The sequence below is a fragment of the Elephas maximus genome, chromosome 17, assembly GCF_024166365.1.
Source record: "Elephas maximus indicus isolate mEleMax1 chromosome 17, mEleMax1 primary haplotype, whole genome shotgun sequence".
Lineage (NCBI taxonomy): Eukaryota > Metazoa > Chordata > Mammalia > Proboscidea > Elephantidae > Elephas > Elephas maximus.
The window spans coordinates 84,833,355-84,847,965 of NC_064835.1; the positions used below are offsets into that span (position 1 = coordinate 84,833,355).

The following is a 14,611-nucleotide window of genomic DNA, read 5'->3' on the forward strand; positions in this document are numbered from 1 at the left end:
TAGCTTTCTGAGGAAGCGCCATATCGTTTTCCAAAATGGCTGTACCATTTTGCATTCCCACCAGCAGTGCATAAGAGTTCCAATCTCCCTGCAGCCTCTCCAACGTTTGTTATTTTCTGTATTTTTGATTTGTGCCAGTAATGTCGGGGGTGAGATGGTATCTCATTGTGGTTTTGATTTGTGCTTCTCAAAAAAGAAAAAAAAAAAAATTTTTTTTTTTTAAAGGCTAGTGATCATGAGGATTTCCTCATGTGTTTGTTAGCTGCCTCAAATTTATTATTATTAATACTAACAATTATTTGGTATTAAGGGGGAAGAAGTAAAAGTAGAAATGACAGCACCATCAGTCCTTTCCTACACCCCCGGTCTCAAGGTGGGGTGTTCCCATCGCTTCTCATTTGACGGTCAGAGGATAGAGTAACAACCTCTTAAATCAAAACCTATCTGCCACTGGGCCCCCACTTTTGGTGGCTTTACTTCTTTTTTTTTTTTTAAAATAATATTTTCATGTGTTTTTGGTGAAAGTTTACACAGTAAATCCCCCCTGCAAAAGAAACAAAAAACCCATTGCCATCGAGTCAATTCCAACTCAGTGACTCTATAGCACAGAGTAGAACTGCCCCATAGGGTTTCTAAGGAGCAACTGGTGGATTCAAACTGCTGACCTTTTGGTTAGCAGCCAAGCTCTTTTAACCACTGGGCTACCAGGGCTCCACACAGCAAATTAGGTACCTATTCAACAATTTCAATGCAAATTTTTCAGTGACATTGATTATATTTTCACAATGGTTGTTCCATTTCCTGTAATCTAGTTTCCCTGCCCCCTTACCTTCTCGTATTTGCTTTACAGTAATAGTTGACCGTTTAGTCTCACGTAAGTGATTTTTTAAGGGAGTGCAGTACTTATGGGTGATACTCTTTTATTTTATGAGCCAATCTGTTATGTAGCTAAAAGGTGACCTCAGGGGATAGTTTTGGTTAGAGGTTTAAAGAGAATCTCAGGGCCATAGTCTCAGGAGTCCTTTGGTCTCAACCGGTCCAGTAAGTCTGGACTTTTTAAGAATTTGAGTTCTGTTCCGCATTTTTCTCTCATTCTGTGAGGATCCATCTATTGTATCCCTGATCGGAATAGTTGGTCATGGTAGCTGGGCACTATCTAGTTCTTCTGGTCTCAGGGTAGATGAGGCTGTGTTTTAGGTACACTGCTAGTCCTGTAGACTAGTTTCTTCTCTGAGTCTTTGGTTTCCTTCTTTCTTTTGCTTCAGATGAGTAGACACCAAGAGTTGTAGATGAGCACTCGCAAGCTTTTAAGACCCCAGATGCTACTCACCAAACTAGGATGTAGAACATACACTTTATAAACTATATTATGCCGGTTTGACCAAGTTGTCCCATGAGACTGTGGTCCTAAGCCTTCAGATACAAAAACCAATTGGATGAGGTATTTGGTTATGTCTAAGAAGTATCCACAATTGTGCCCCTTATGTGTTTTATTATATATTTAAATATATATGTATATATACACATACATGTATATGTACATATATATGTATATATACATATGTACATACATATACATATAGGTACGTACATGATTTTGCATGTATGAAAACAAATTTTAAATTAATTTAATGAACTTTAGTTGTCATTAGAGACAGAAGGCAATAAATTTTAGTTGAGCTGGTTTAAGACATTCTAAAACTTGGTGTATTCCAGAGTTCACATTTTACTGGCTTCTCATCAGCCAAGACTTTATAGTTTTCCAAACAGAAAGGTCATGGTTTTTCTGGAAATCAGACAGGGTTGCAAAACAGTCTTTTAATGAGCAAAATGAATCAAAAACTTAGGAATTAAACTTCTCATGTTATACGTGGGCTTAAAAAAAACATTACACAATAAGAATTTTCTGAGTTTATCCAAATTCTGAACATGTGCAAGATTTAAGCAAAGCTTTTTTTTTTTTAAACTGAACTAGTAGCAGGGTATACTCCACCCTTTTTTAATGGCTTCCAGCTAGAAAATTCTAGGACAATAAATAACCGGTTTTCATTAAAAATCTTGTTCTACTTAGAAAGACTGTGACAGCCAATTAAAATACAAACTGTTATTCAGATAATTCAGATATATAAACCTTTGAATTTACAAGACAGTCAAATTTTAAAAGTTAATCCAGTTTCACAGACTTGGGTTTAAAAAGGGGGTCATTTCTGGTTCCTATAGTTGAAAGAGTCAGTATTCCTAGTGCATGTAAAATGTTTTGACCTACCTTTCCCCAGGAATCTAGCAGCTACGGGAATAATAACAAAGCTGTGTGAATGACGGAACATCCTTTGTGATGCATCTATATAATGCCTTCTTATGCCATCCCAAACTGATAGTGGTCACACCACTGAGAGGAGCTAGCCCCATTTCACAGAGGAGGAGATGGAGGTACACAGGTACAGCCATGGAGGAGCAGGGAAAGGAACTCTCTTGGGCCAATACTTTTGGAAAGGGCAGTGCCGGTCATTGGCATCTCAGTGATTCCCAACCCACAGCACCAGGCACCCATAAATCAGCCGAGTGAAGCCTCATGGGAAGTGGCGGGCCGGGCCGGATTACCCACTAAGCGAGGTACACACAGGCTTACTTATGCTTACTTACTAATCTCTAATGAGCAATTTGGAGCCCTGGTCGCATAGTGGTTAAGTGTTTGGCTGCTAACCAAAAGGTTGGTAGTTCAGCCAGCAGTTTGAATCCACCAGCCACTCCTTGAAAACCCTATGGGGCAGCTGTACTCTGTCCCATAGGGTCACTATGAGTTGGAATTGACTCAATGGCAATGGGTTTGGTTTTTGGTTTAGTGAACCACTTCATCTGTTTTTCACCACATTCACTGTAGATTAGTAAGTAAACACAAGTAAGGCTGTGCGTACCTTGCTTACTGGTGAATCTGCCCCTGGTGGTAGGGGACATCTATAGGGGGCAGAAGCCTCCCGGGTGATGCTGGTATGTCCCACTGGGTGAGGTGTACCCCTTCCCAACCTAACCTGTGTGTGCACAGATACCACACACAGACACACACACACCGTCACATCACTGATATCTAAGTGTTGGCAGTCAGAGCCTAGGGGAGTCCAGCCCAGATGGGTGTAATTACGGGCTGTGGTTTGGTGGAGAACATCTTGGTCATCTCCCCAGATTATCTCTGTCTACAGGGTTGAGAGGAACCCTGGCTGGTGCAAATGGTTCATGCTCTCAGCTGCTAACCAAAAGGTTGGAGGCTTAAGTCCACCCAGAGGCCCCTTAAAAGAAAGGCCTGGAGATCTTCTTCCCAGAAAAACCAGCCACTGAAAACCCTATGGAGCTCAGTTCTACTCTGACATAGATGGGGTCACTGTGAGACTGAGTTGACTCAATGGCAACCAGTAAAAAAAGAAAACAAGGTTGAAAGATACTTCCGGGAACTTTTTTTTTTTTTTTGCTGTCATTTCTAGTACACCATTGTTTTCCTGGTGTACTAGATAAAAATCAGAGACCCAATACGTTGATGCATACGTTGCCGCTCAAAAAACACCATTGCCTGGCTTATTTATTGTTTGCGTCCACCTTTTCCACACCTTTGATTATCTTTAGAATCATCTTGGAAAAAAAAAAGTGTTTCCTGATGCAAAGAGGTTTGCGTGCATATGTAACACGGAAGAGAAGCCGCCTCCAGAGGGTACTGTACAAATCTGTTAATTTATTACAAAATGGCCACTCACAGAAAAACACAAGAAAACTTTTATACTTTTGTATTTGGGAAAAGAACCGGTGTCTCAGATACAAAATAATTTACACGTAATCCGTACAATTTTATTTCATATAGAAATAGATCATTATTACAACAGCTGTACAACTCACTACGCTTCGTCTTATAATTACATAAAATCTTTTCTTTAGAAACATCTCAACATAACAAAACATACAAAAAAAGCAAAGTGCATTTTTTTAAAAGGAAAATCCAATCCTGGGTGTAATCATGAAAGGTAAGTAGAAAGATGCAGCATTCTCACTCAAAGGGCCGACGTGTGGCGGGGTTTCCTCGGGGACCTGGGCTCCCACAGGCCTGTGTGGCTTGGGGAACCTCTCCTTATTTCTTAGAGCTTGCAACAAAATTCCGGATCATCGGCCACAAGATTGTGCTTTGCTTCCAGTCTGCCTTTGTAGTCGCAATTAAGGAAGTAAACAGGAAGGAGTCCAGTGTTACATTTAGTGGGAAAACGCCTCCACCAGCACAGCTGTGGGGCAGAGCCTTGTTCCCTCCGGGTTTAGGCCAGAGGGTGTGCCCTGTGGCTGGATTAATGATGACCAGCTTTGCTATCTGATTGGTGGGCAGTTTTTGTTACTGTGGTCTCCCAAGGAAGTCAGGAGACCTTATTATTTTTTTAAACAAAGTGCCTAAGTTATTTCCTCTGTGCATTTGTGCAAATTAAAACAAAAACAACTTAAAAATAATGAAAAATAATCTCTTTATTCGCTCTCTTCGACAGACCTCTGACCCCGTGCTTCTCCAGCGCCAAGGAGAGATGATGGAGGGCCAGGGCCGACCGGCTGGTGCGGACGCCGGGTCTGCCAGAGCTCTCCGAAGGGCGCAGCAGGAGGCGCCGGATCCAAAGGTAAACTGAGTAACGCTTACGTGGGACACTCGGTTTACGGCCAGGTATGGCTGTAGGGTGCGTCCCAGAGCTGCGGAGCCCGCGTCCCTGGCCATCCCCCGCGGTGCCAGCCGCAGCACTCAAGATGGTTACCGTCAAGGAATTATGAAATGTATGCTCTGTGCGCGAGAGCCGAGGCCTTAAACTCCTCTCCCCAGCCCCCACGGCCACCCGCCTGGTCCATTGGTTAAAGCTGATTGTGACCCGGCTGATGAGCCAGGCACTACCGTGGCGGCTGCTGGAGGCCTGACGACTCGGACAGACTGCTGACCCTTCGCACTGGGTGAGGGGGCTGGGGCTGCGGTGGGGGCGGTGGGGGGTAGCCCAGGGCCCCTTGCTGGTGCGAGTACGTGGGGAGAAGTAGGGAGTCCGGCTGCTCACTGCGCAGAGAGGTTGGTGTCTGTACCTGGAACGGAAACAGAAAGGGCTGCAGGGCAGTTCTGTGATTCACCAGTCTCCCAGCTCTCTTGTCCCGGGGCTGGGGTGGTGGTGACGTCGATACCATCGGGCTATAGGACTGTCTTCCTCAGGTGGCCGGGTGGGGGGATCACATGTGGAGAGGGGCTCTGGGGGACTTCAGGGGGCTGTGGGATGGGAGGAAGGAACCTTAAGCTCCACGTGATGCTGGGAGTTGGAAGATTCCAAGAATGGAGTGAATTCTGACGTCAAACTCTGGCAACATGAGGGGCTCCTGCTGGCCCGGGGGGACTGGAGCAGAGGCTGTGGGGAAGGGTTTCTAGAAGACACACCGATGATTTGCGTCTAGCTTGTGTATTTCTGAATGATGGGACCCGAGACCACAGGCAGATCATCTCTAGGGCAGGTTACAAATGCACTCGTCCTCTGGATACTTTTCACCAATGGCCCCTGGTCCCATCACTACCTCCAAATACTGCCATTCGCCAGCATCTGCCAGGAAACATCTTCTTGTGAAGTTTACAGGCTTCAACTGGTCAGGCACTAACTTTGGAGCCTTGAGCCTCATCTATTAATCCCTTGCGTGAAATCTCCACCACGTAACCCAGCTATCTTCTGTCCTCAGAGCGGCCACAGGCACACCTGCTGCACCTTGGTGCAGGCTGCCCCTCCAGCTGGAATGCTGTCCCTTCCTGCACACATCACCTACATCTCAGGCACCTCCTGGGTGCCAGGCTCTGCAGCAGATGCTTCCCAAGCCCTCCTCATCCGCAAGCCCCCTTCCTCCCTGAAGACATCCCCTTTGCACTAACCCAGGGCTGGTCCCTTGGCAGGCTGCACACGGCCTGCTGTTGCTAAGCAACTTCACTCTGCAGTACGCCTGTTCCCACGCTAGACCGTGAGGTCCCTGGAGCAGGTTGCACGTCTGAGAGCACCCTGCATCCTCAGCATGGCAGCCTGCACAGCAGAGGTGCCTGCAAGTGTGTTAGCTGCTACTGCTGTGAGACATGGGTGGCCCCCAAGGGTCCCCGCGCTGTCACTGCCTTGTCACGTCTTCGTTTCCCATCCAAAATCATTTCTGAATCCTGGGAATGGATAAGATTCCAAAGCAAGAATCTTTTTTTTTTTTCTTTTAATTACTGTTTTTTAAAATCGTAAATGTAACAAAGTCCTTGACATTTCAACAATCTTTTTGTCCACAGTTCAGTGCCATTAACTATGTGTATCATCTTGTCCAGCCATCATGCTTATCTCTTCCCAGGCTGCACCACTGAGCTTCTGTTAGAGGTGACGCTGTCATTTGGAAGGCAAAAATCTTGAGTTGACTCCCACTCTGCTTGGATTGGAGCCCTGAGGGCACAGTGGTTAAGAGCTACGGTTGCTAACCAAAAGGTGGGCAGTTTGAATTGACCAGCTACTCCTTGGAAACTCCATGGGGCAGTTCTACTCTGTCCTATAGGGTCACTATGAGTCAGAATCGACTCGATGGCAACGGGTTTGGTTTTGGAATGCTTGGGTCAGGGAGATTTTTAACGTTATACCAGACAGGTTAGCAGCTGTGACAATAAACTGCATTCTAGACCTTCAAAAATGGCTCTTTTCACTTCTGTCCTGCCATCCTCAAAACATCCTAATCACTGCACATTGTCCTATGGCTTTGGATGCCCAGGCATGGCAGGTAGGGCTGTAGGGAAAGCCATCCTCTGTCCTGGGGTGGGTGCTGGGGGGCAGGGAGGACGGGCAGGGAAGCCTGGGAGCCCTTCTGGAACCTAAGCAGATGGGTGGTTCTGTCCCATCTGAACCACCAAACCAGTGGTCTCCCCCTCCCTCCTTCCAGTGTGTGTGGCACTTGCTTGAAGTCATTTTTGCCTTCTAAGTAGTGTCCAAGGACCTCTGGTGGTGCCACGGTTAAGTGCTCAGCTGCTAACCAAAAGGTCAGTGGTTTGAACCCACCAGCTGCTCTGAGGGAGAAAAAAACCTGGCAATTTGCTCCCGTAAAGATTACTGCCTAGAAGATCGTATGAGGCAGTTCTACCCTGTCCTATAGGGTTGCTATGCGTCAGAATCAATTTGCTGGCACACAGTGATAACAACAAATAGTGTCCATGTGTAAATGTACCCCAAATTTTCCTGGAAAACCTCAATTTCCATGCATTGTATTTATTAAGTTTGATAAATCTTCAAGTGTGATTCAATTTCATATTTGTATAACTTTGCCTATAAACACACTCACAAGTCCAAGTGCACTCAGAGTGATCCAGGTCTGGCTTTTACTCTAAAAAGTACGGACACCGTGAGAGGAAGAATCTTGATAAAAGTCGCCTTTTAAAAATGAACTTTTTTGGTCCCTAACCATATGAGGCACAATAGCTGATTCTTGACTTCTCATGCTTTATAAACTTTAAGCATTAAAAATGATCAAGAAGCTGACAGTGGCGATGGTTACGCAACATGAAGACAGCAGTTCACGTCACCGAGCAGGACACACAGACACGCTGAAATGGCAAGTGTTACTTTTTCACGTATACTCACCACAATGAAAAATAAAAACCAAACAAAACGCTCCCCAAACAATCAAATCCGAGTCTTTCTGGGGCTCGGCGTCTGCACGGGGGATTAGAACAACGTGAAGGCATGTCTTGGACCTGGGATGTGCAGTGTGGCCCCGGCCGCCCTCCGCCCGGTCTCGGCCCTCGCGCCCACCTGTAGGTAGTGTCGCGGCAGTGGCTGCTGCTGGGCCTGCGCAGCCTGCAGGGGTGGCGGCTGGGAGCTGGCGAAGCTGGGGTGAAGCACCGCTTGGCCCATCAGCAGGACGGGGGCTGAGGTGCCGCTGCTGGAGGTGCGCACGTCGGGGTTTTGAAATACCGCCTGGCTCGGCTGATACCTGTTTGGTTTTACCCGGGAAGGAGGAGAAAACAGACCTTTAAGAAAGGAGAGTTGATGCCAATGGCCCATTCACGAGGGGTGTGTAGTCCCAGTAGCAGCTGCCACTGAGTTTACTCCAACTCATGACGACCCCAAGTGTGTCAGAGTAGAACTGCACTCCGGAGGGTTTTCAAGTGCTGGTTTTTCAGAAGCAGATCGCCAGGCCTCCTTCTGAGGTGCCTCTGGGTGGATGCGAGCTGCCAGCCTTTCAGTTAGCAGCCGAGTGCATCAACCATTTGCAGCCCCAGGGACTCCAGGGGGTGGGAGGAAGGCTATTTAGGAAAGCTCTAGGGACAAGGTGTGGACATTTAAAGACACTACAGAAAATATGGAAAGCCTGGTGGCGTAGTGGTTAAGAACTATGCCTGCTAACCAAGAGGTCGGGAGTTTGAATCTACCAGGCACTCCTTGGAAACCCTATGGGGCAGTTCTACTCTGTCCTTTAGTGTTGCCATGAGTCGGAATCGACTCGATGGCAGTGGGTTTGGTTTTTTTTTTTTTTTTTTTTTGGATAAAAAATGTATAACATGGAGTGGAACTGCCTCGTAGAGTTTCCAAGGAGCACCTGGTGGATTCGAACTGCCAACCTTTAGTTAGCAGCCGTGGCACTTAACTACTACGCCACCAGGGTTTCCATGGAGAACATAGGGAATATATATTTTGCCTTATATTTTTATTTTAGAGATGTTATCTGTCTTTGAAACCCTGGTGGCGTAGTGACTAAGTGCTATGGCTGCTAACCAAAGGGTCAGCAGTTCGAATCTGCCAGGCGCTCCTTGGAAACTCTATGGGGCAGTTCTACTCTGTCCTGTAGGGTCACTAAGAGTCAGAATTGGCTCGATGGCAATGGGTTTGGTTTCTTTTTTTTTTGGTTATTTTTCTGTATGGGGTCACCTGTGACAGGCATTGTGGGTTCTCGGTTTCCTCTGAAGTGGCCTGTGTGTCAGGGGAGGCAGGCCCTGGCACGCCCTCGGAGATGGAGCTGTGAGGGTGTGTCTGGAGGAGACTGGTGGGGTGAGGGTATCAATTAACTGGGTGGACTGAAAATAGCAGTTAGCATTCCCAGAGGAAAGAATTTCCATTCTTGCCTAGTTCACTGCACGTTAAATATCTCTGGAATCTTTGTTTCCACTAATTTGGATCACTTAGAACAGGCAAACACCAAAACCAAAACCAAAAAAGCCTTGCGTAAACGAGGACTTCAAAGGAAATGTTAAAGAAGGCTCCACTCAGTGTGTGTTCCCCATCTCACCACCCACGACCAGAGAGAGGGCCAGAGAGTGGGAAGGGGCAAAGGCTACTGAGACTGTCGTCCAGAGGCTGTGGGGAGACTCCCAGACAGTGACATCAAGGAGGGCTCTGAAGGTTCAAGGAAGCCAAAGGTGGCCGGTGCCTTTGTGAAGGTAACCTAACCTCTGTTGTTGCTCCCATAATCCAAACCAAACCAAACCAAACCCCGTTGCTGTCAAGTTGATTCCGACTCAGCGACCCTATAGGACAGAGAAGAACTGCCCCGTAGTGTTTCCAAGGCTGTAATCTTTACGGAAGCAGACCACCACATCCTCCTCCTGTGGAGCGGCTGGTGGTTTCAACTGCCAGCTTTTTGGTTAGCAGCTGAGCACTTAACCACTGTACCACCACCATTGTTAGGTGCCATCAAGCCGGTTATGACTCCTAAGGACCCCATGTGACAGAGTAGAGCTGCTCCACAGGAGTTTCTTAGGCTGAAATCTTCATGGGAGCTGATCACCAGGTCTTTTCTCCCACTGAGCCACTGGTGGGTCGGAACCACCGACCTTTCGGTTGGCAGCCGAGCGCTTTAACCACTGCACCACCACTTTGTGGTTAGGAGCGGAATACTTTTTGGTTAACAGCTGATTACTTAACCATTGTGGCACCAGGGTGCCTCAACCTAACCTCTATCTACGCTCCTTTCTCTTTATTGGTTAAAATGAACAGTGTTCCAACGTTACAGGGTTTTGATTGGATGAAACGGAATAACGAGCATACAGTCTCAGTTACCAGCTGCTGTCATTGTGATCAGTACTAGTACTGGCTGACAGAGACCACAGGAGGAAGGACTTCCTGGGACAGTCCCAGGCAGAGGCCTAATTAGCTAGCACAGCAGGTGTTTCCAAGGCACACGCTGTCTCAGTGAACTTGGGACACAAATTAAACCAATTAAACAAATTAAAAAACACATCTGTGACATACTTCTATCTCAGATTCATTGCAAAGAGCTAGAAACTAATTTCTGGTACCTTTTAAAATATTCCCCCTGTCATGGATTGAATTGTGTCCCCCCAAAATGTGTGTTAGCTTGGCTAGGCCATAGTTCCCTGCATTGTGTGACTGTCCACCATTTTGTCATCTGATGTGATTTTCCTACGTGTTGTAAATCTTCTCTGTGAGGTTACTGAGGTGGGATAGGCAGCAGTTACGTTCATGAGGCAGGGCTCCATCTACAGGGTTAGGTTGTATCTTGCAGTCAATCTCTTTTGTGATATAAAAGAGAGAAGTGAGCAGAGAGACGGGGGAGCTCATACCACCAAGAAAGGAACGTCAGGAGCAGAGCATCCTTTGGACCCAGGGTCCCTGCACTGAGAAGCTCCTACACCAAAGGAAGGTTGATCACGAGGACCTTCCTCCTGAACCAACAGAGAGAGAAAGCCTCCCCCTGGAGCTGGCACCCTACATTTGGACCTGTAACCTTGTAAACTGTGAGAGAATAAATTTCTTGTTGCTAAAGCCATCCACTTGTGGTATTTCTGTTATAGCAGCACTAGATGACTAAGACACCCCCTATGTCTCCAGTAACCTTTGTCCCCAGTAACTAAACAGCTGAGCAAGCTGCTTCTGGTCCTGAGGCACAAGTGGAGAAGAGGTTGGAGAGACCATAGAGAGGATGCTGTGTGTCCGGGGTGGGAGGAGGGCTTCGCGTGTGTAGATTTCAGAGTCCTGTGCCAGAGTCCCAGAGCCAAGGAGCTCAACTGGAGCCCAGGAAGCACTCCATGGGAGGGGGCTAGGACTAAATTTACCAGGGGAGGCAACCAAAGGCAAGGTTCCTGGGCCAGGTCAATGGTTTGTACTCAGCTACTAACCTGAAGGCTGCAGGCTTGAGCCCACCCAGTAGCACTTTGGAAGAAGGGCCTGGCAATCTGCTTCCATAAAGATTACAGCCAAGTAAACCCTATGGAGCAGTTCTACTCTGTCACATGGGCTCACCATGAGTTGGGATCGACTCGACGACAATGGGTTTGGCTACCAAGGGCAAAGGCTTTTAGACCTGTAAAGAAATCCAAGGACGACGACAAACTGGGGAGTCTAATTAATGGTTTCATTCAGGTCTTGTTCTAAGCACAGAGTGTTGGTATAGGGTTCTATCTGCTTAAATGGTTGGGCTGGGGAATGGCCGAAGAACAGCTAAAGGGAAGAGTCCTCTTACAGGGCGTGGGCACACCGCAAACCCTCCTGCAGAGCAAGGTTCATAGTGACAGCACCGCCAGCCCAGGCAGATGATGGCGCTGCCAACCTGTGACAATTCGGGTGCTGGCCTCTGCTTCCTCCCTCCCCTAGGCCACGTACTTGACCTGCCGTCCAGGCCTGCCGGCCTCCGAGGACTGCCTTGCGTCACAGGACCCCGGCATCATGGGCTGGATGGGCTGGCTCAGCAACAGCCTGGAGCAGAGGAAGGCGGGGTGGGGAGGGGGGGCTTATCAGCACCCAAACTGTGGCTCACTGGCCTGTGGCAGCCTCTATCCAGCCTGGCTGGCCCTTCCATGGCTGGCCCTAATCCTGGTCCCCCCGGCTCTGTTCTCAGAGGACGATGAACACAGGGGTCACTTTCTAGGCCTGAGGACCCTCTCCTGCTGCTTCCTAAGGCCCGACCATCAGGGATGCTCAGTGACCATCCGCTCTTACTATTATAGCTGGCTAATGGAGAACACCGGAGGAAGGACTTGAAGTGTATCTAAGTTAAGGTGGGGGCGGGCGAGGCACCAGCTCTGGGTGCCACTTGAAGGGGTGGAATAGGGTCGGGTGGGGTGGGGGTGGGAGTGGGCGGTGCACTCTTGTGGGCATGCCTGGGTAGGGGGGCACCAATGAGCAGTTTCTATTGGCCATTGCAGTTTCCATCACTAGCTGAGAGAGATCATTCAGCAATTTAACACTAACTGCCAGAGATAAACTGCAAAAAAAAAAAAGGCTTTAGAATTTGATTGAATTCTGCCCCCTTCTGCAATAGAAAAGAACTGAAACAGTGTAAAGCTAAGCCTCGGTTATCTCCGAAATGAGGGCAGTCTGTACCTGAGCTGCCTCACCTGAGCTGCCGATCGTGGCTGAAGTCTCGGCTGGGCTGGCACTGGCTGGCGTCCTGGGTGGCAGAAGCAGGCGTGGTCAGGTTCAAGGCTGGCGAGAGCACGGCTGCGGCACTGCTGAACTGGGATGCCAAGCTAGTCACTGAATGGCCATTTCCCTGCAGGGTCTGTGAGCTTCGCATTGGCTTCGGACCCTGAGCACCATGTTAACAAGAAAGGTGAATCTTAGACTCAACTCAGGGGTCATCTCTCCAGGAAACCTCCCCAGAACCTTCTCTTTCTATCCACCCTGGCCTCTCCTTTCACTTACCAGGACCAGCTGCTGCCAAGTCAAACTGACTCATGGCGACCCCATATACGAGTAAACTCTGCTCTCTAGGGTTTTTGTTGGCTGATTTTTTAGAAACAGATCGCTAGGCCTTTCTTCTGAGGTACCTCTGGGTGGTTTTGAACCTCCAACCTTTAGGTTAGCAGCTGAGCACACCACCCAGGGGCTCCTCCTCTAACTGAAAATCAAAAAACCCAAACCCCTTGCCATCAAGTCAACTTCGACTCATAACGACCCTATAAGACAGAGCAGAACTGCCCCATGGGGTTTCCAAGGAGAGCCTGGTGGATTTGAACTACTGACCTGGTTAGCAGCCAAACTCTTAAACACTGCGCTACCAGGGCTCCCCTCTAACTTAGGATTTACCAAATATTTATTGATTATTTTGATCTTGTGACTGTCTCCCATTGGGTTGTGAGCACCTCAAGGATTCTTTGAATCCCCTGGGCCTAGGATAATGCTGGGTTCTGCGCAGGCAAGCAACACACGTGTGTGGAGCTGAAGGGCTTTCATCTTCACACATCCCACTCCAGACTCAATGACCTCCTTGCCATTTCTTCAACTCACCGGGCCAACCACTACTCAGAGCCTTTGCACTTGCTGGTCCCTCTATGTGGAATGTTCTTCTCCTGATATTAGTAGGGCTCATTCTCTCACCCCCTCGGGTCTTTGCGCACATCACCTTCTCATCGAGGCCCTCCTTTGCCACCCAACTTAAAGCATAACCCATTGCCCCACCTCCACCAGCATCCCCACACTGACATTTGACGTCCTCTGGCTCTTGTTTGTCTCTCTCCCCACTAAACCAGATTTTTTTTTTTCCTACCATTTTGTTCACTGCTGTACCTCAGAGCTTAGAATTTAATGCCTGGCCCACAGTGGGTGCTCGATAAATATTTGTTGGATGAAACAAAAAATGAGTGAGGGAGGGGACGTGAATTTGCTCTGGATTCTCTGTCGTTCCATTGACTGTCCATTGGTATGGTGATACCACAATGCTTTATATTTATAGTTTGTATAAAATCTTCTAATATCAGATAGTGTAAATTCTGCCTCCATTTTTTCTTTTCAAAAATATTCTTGGCTATTCTCACTCATTTTTCTGATGAACTTTAGAATCAAAGGCTGCATTCTAAAGTAAAGCCCTTAAATTTAGGTAAAAAAAAAAAAAATGTAGGTAAAGGTGGCCTAAATTCTCTTGCACGTGGTCTTGTCCACACTGTGTTGTAAATTATCTGTTGAAGTTCCAAGAGCCCCCACTAGACCAGAAGCTCCTTGGAATTAGGGACAACCCTTATTCATCTCTGTTCCCCTGAGGCTTGGTGAATAACAGAAGCTGGGCAGATGTTTAACAGAATTCACAAAACACGTGTGAATATGAGAGCTCAAGAAGAGTGGGAAGCTTTGATGTAATCTGTCTTCCAATCTGTGATCTTGAAGCAGGGGCTCAGGACTTCTTAACCAAGAAAACAAACCCATTGCCATCAAGTCGATTCCGACTCATAGCCACCCTACAGGACGGAGTAGAACTGCCCCATAGGGTTTCCAAGGAGCAGCTGGTGAATTCGAACGGCAACCTTTTGGTTCGCAGCTTGAGCTCTTAATCACTTTGCCACCAGGGCTCCATAGGACAGAGAGTTCCATTCAATTCAAGTGCCATTTACTGACTGGTAACTGTGTCAGACTGTGAGATCAATAAAAAAAAAAAAAAGCCCAAACCAGTTGCCATTGAGTTGATTCTGACTCATAGCAACCCTACAGGACAGAGTAGTACTGCCCCATACGGTTTCCAAGGAGCAGCTGGTAGATTTGAACTGCCGACTTTTTGGTTAGCAGCTGAGATCTTAACCACTGCGCAACCAGGGCTCCGCAAGGTTGGTGATAGCTTGTAAAAAGTGGAAGTGGCTGAGAGGCAGGTTTGTCAGGAAATCTGGGGCAGGGAGAAACAT

At 47.6% G+C, this 14,611-nt stretch overlaps 1 protein-coding gene across 3 annotated transcripts in view; it reads right to left on the minus strand.

The window, feature by feature from the left end:
- Positions 1–3,657: 3,657 nt before the first annotated feature.
- The window catches only part of NPAS2 (neuronal PAS domain protein 2), a 184,746-nt gene continuing 173,792 nt past the window's right edge, over positions 3,658–14,611 (minus strand). For 2 of the 3 annotated variants that reach the window (XM_049856381.1, XM_049856379.1), the window contains 4 exons: positions 12,338–12,528; positions 11,604–11,696; positions 7,797–7,977; positions 3,658–5,082 (listed from right to left, as the gene is read on the minus strand). In XM_049856381.1, coding sequence (XP_049712338.1) covers positions 4,900–5,082; positions 7,797–7,977; positions 11,604–11,696; positions 12,338–12,528 — 648 coding nt within the window. In that variant the 3' untranslated portion in view covers positions 3,658–4,899. The remainder of the gene's footprint in view (positions 5,083–7,796; positions 7,978–11,603; positions 11,697–12,337; positions 12,529–14,611) is intronic. The other variant, XM_049856380.1, reaches the window with a different exon arrangement.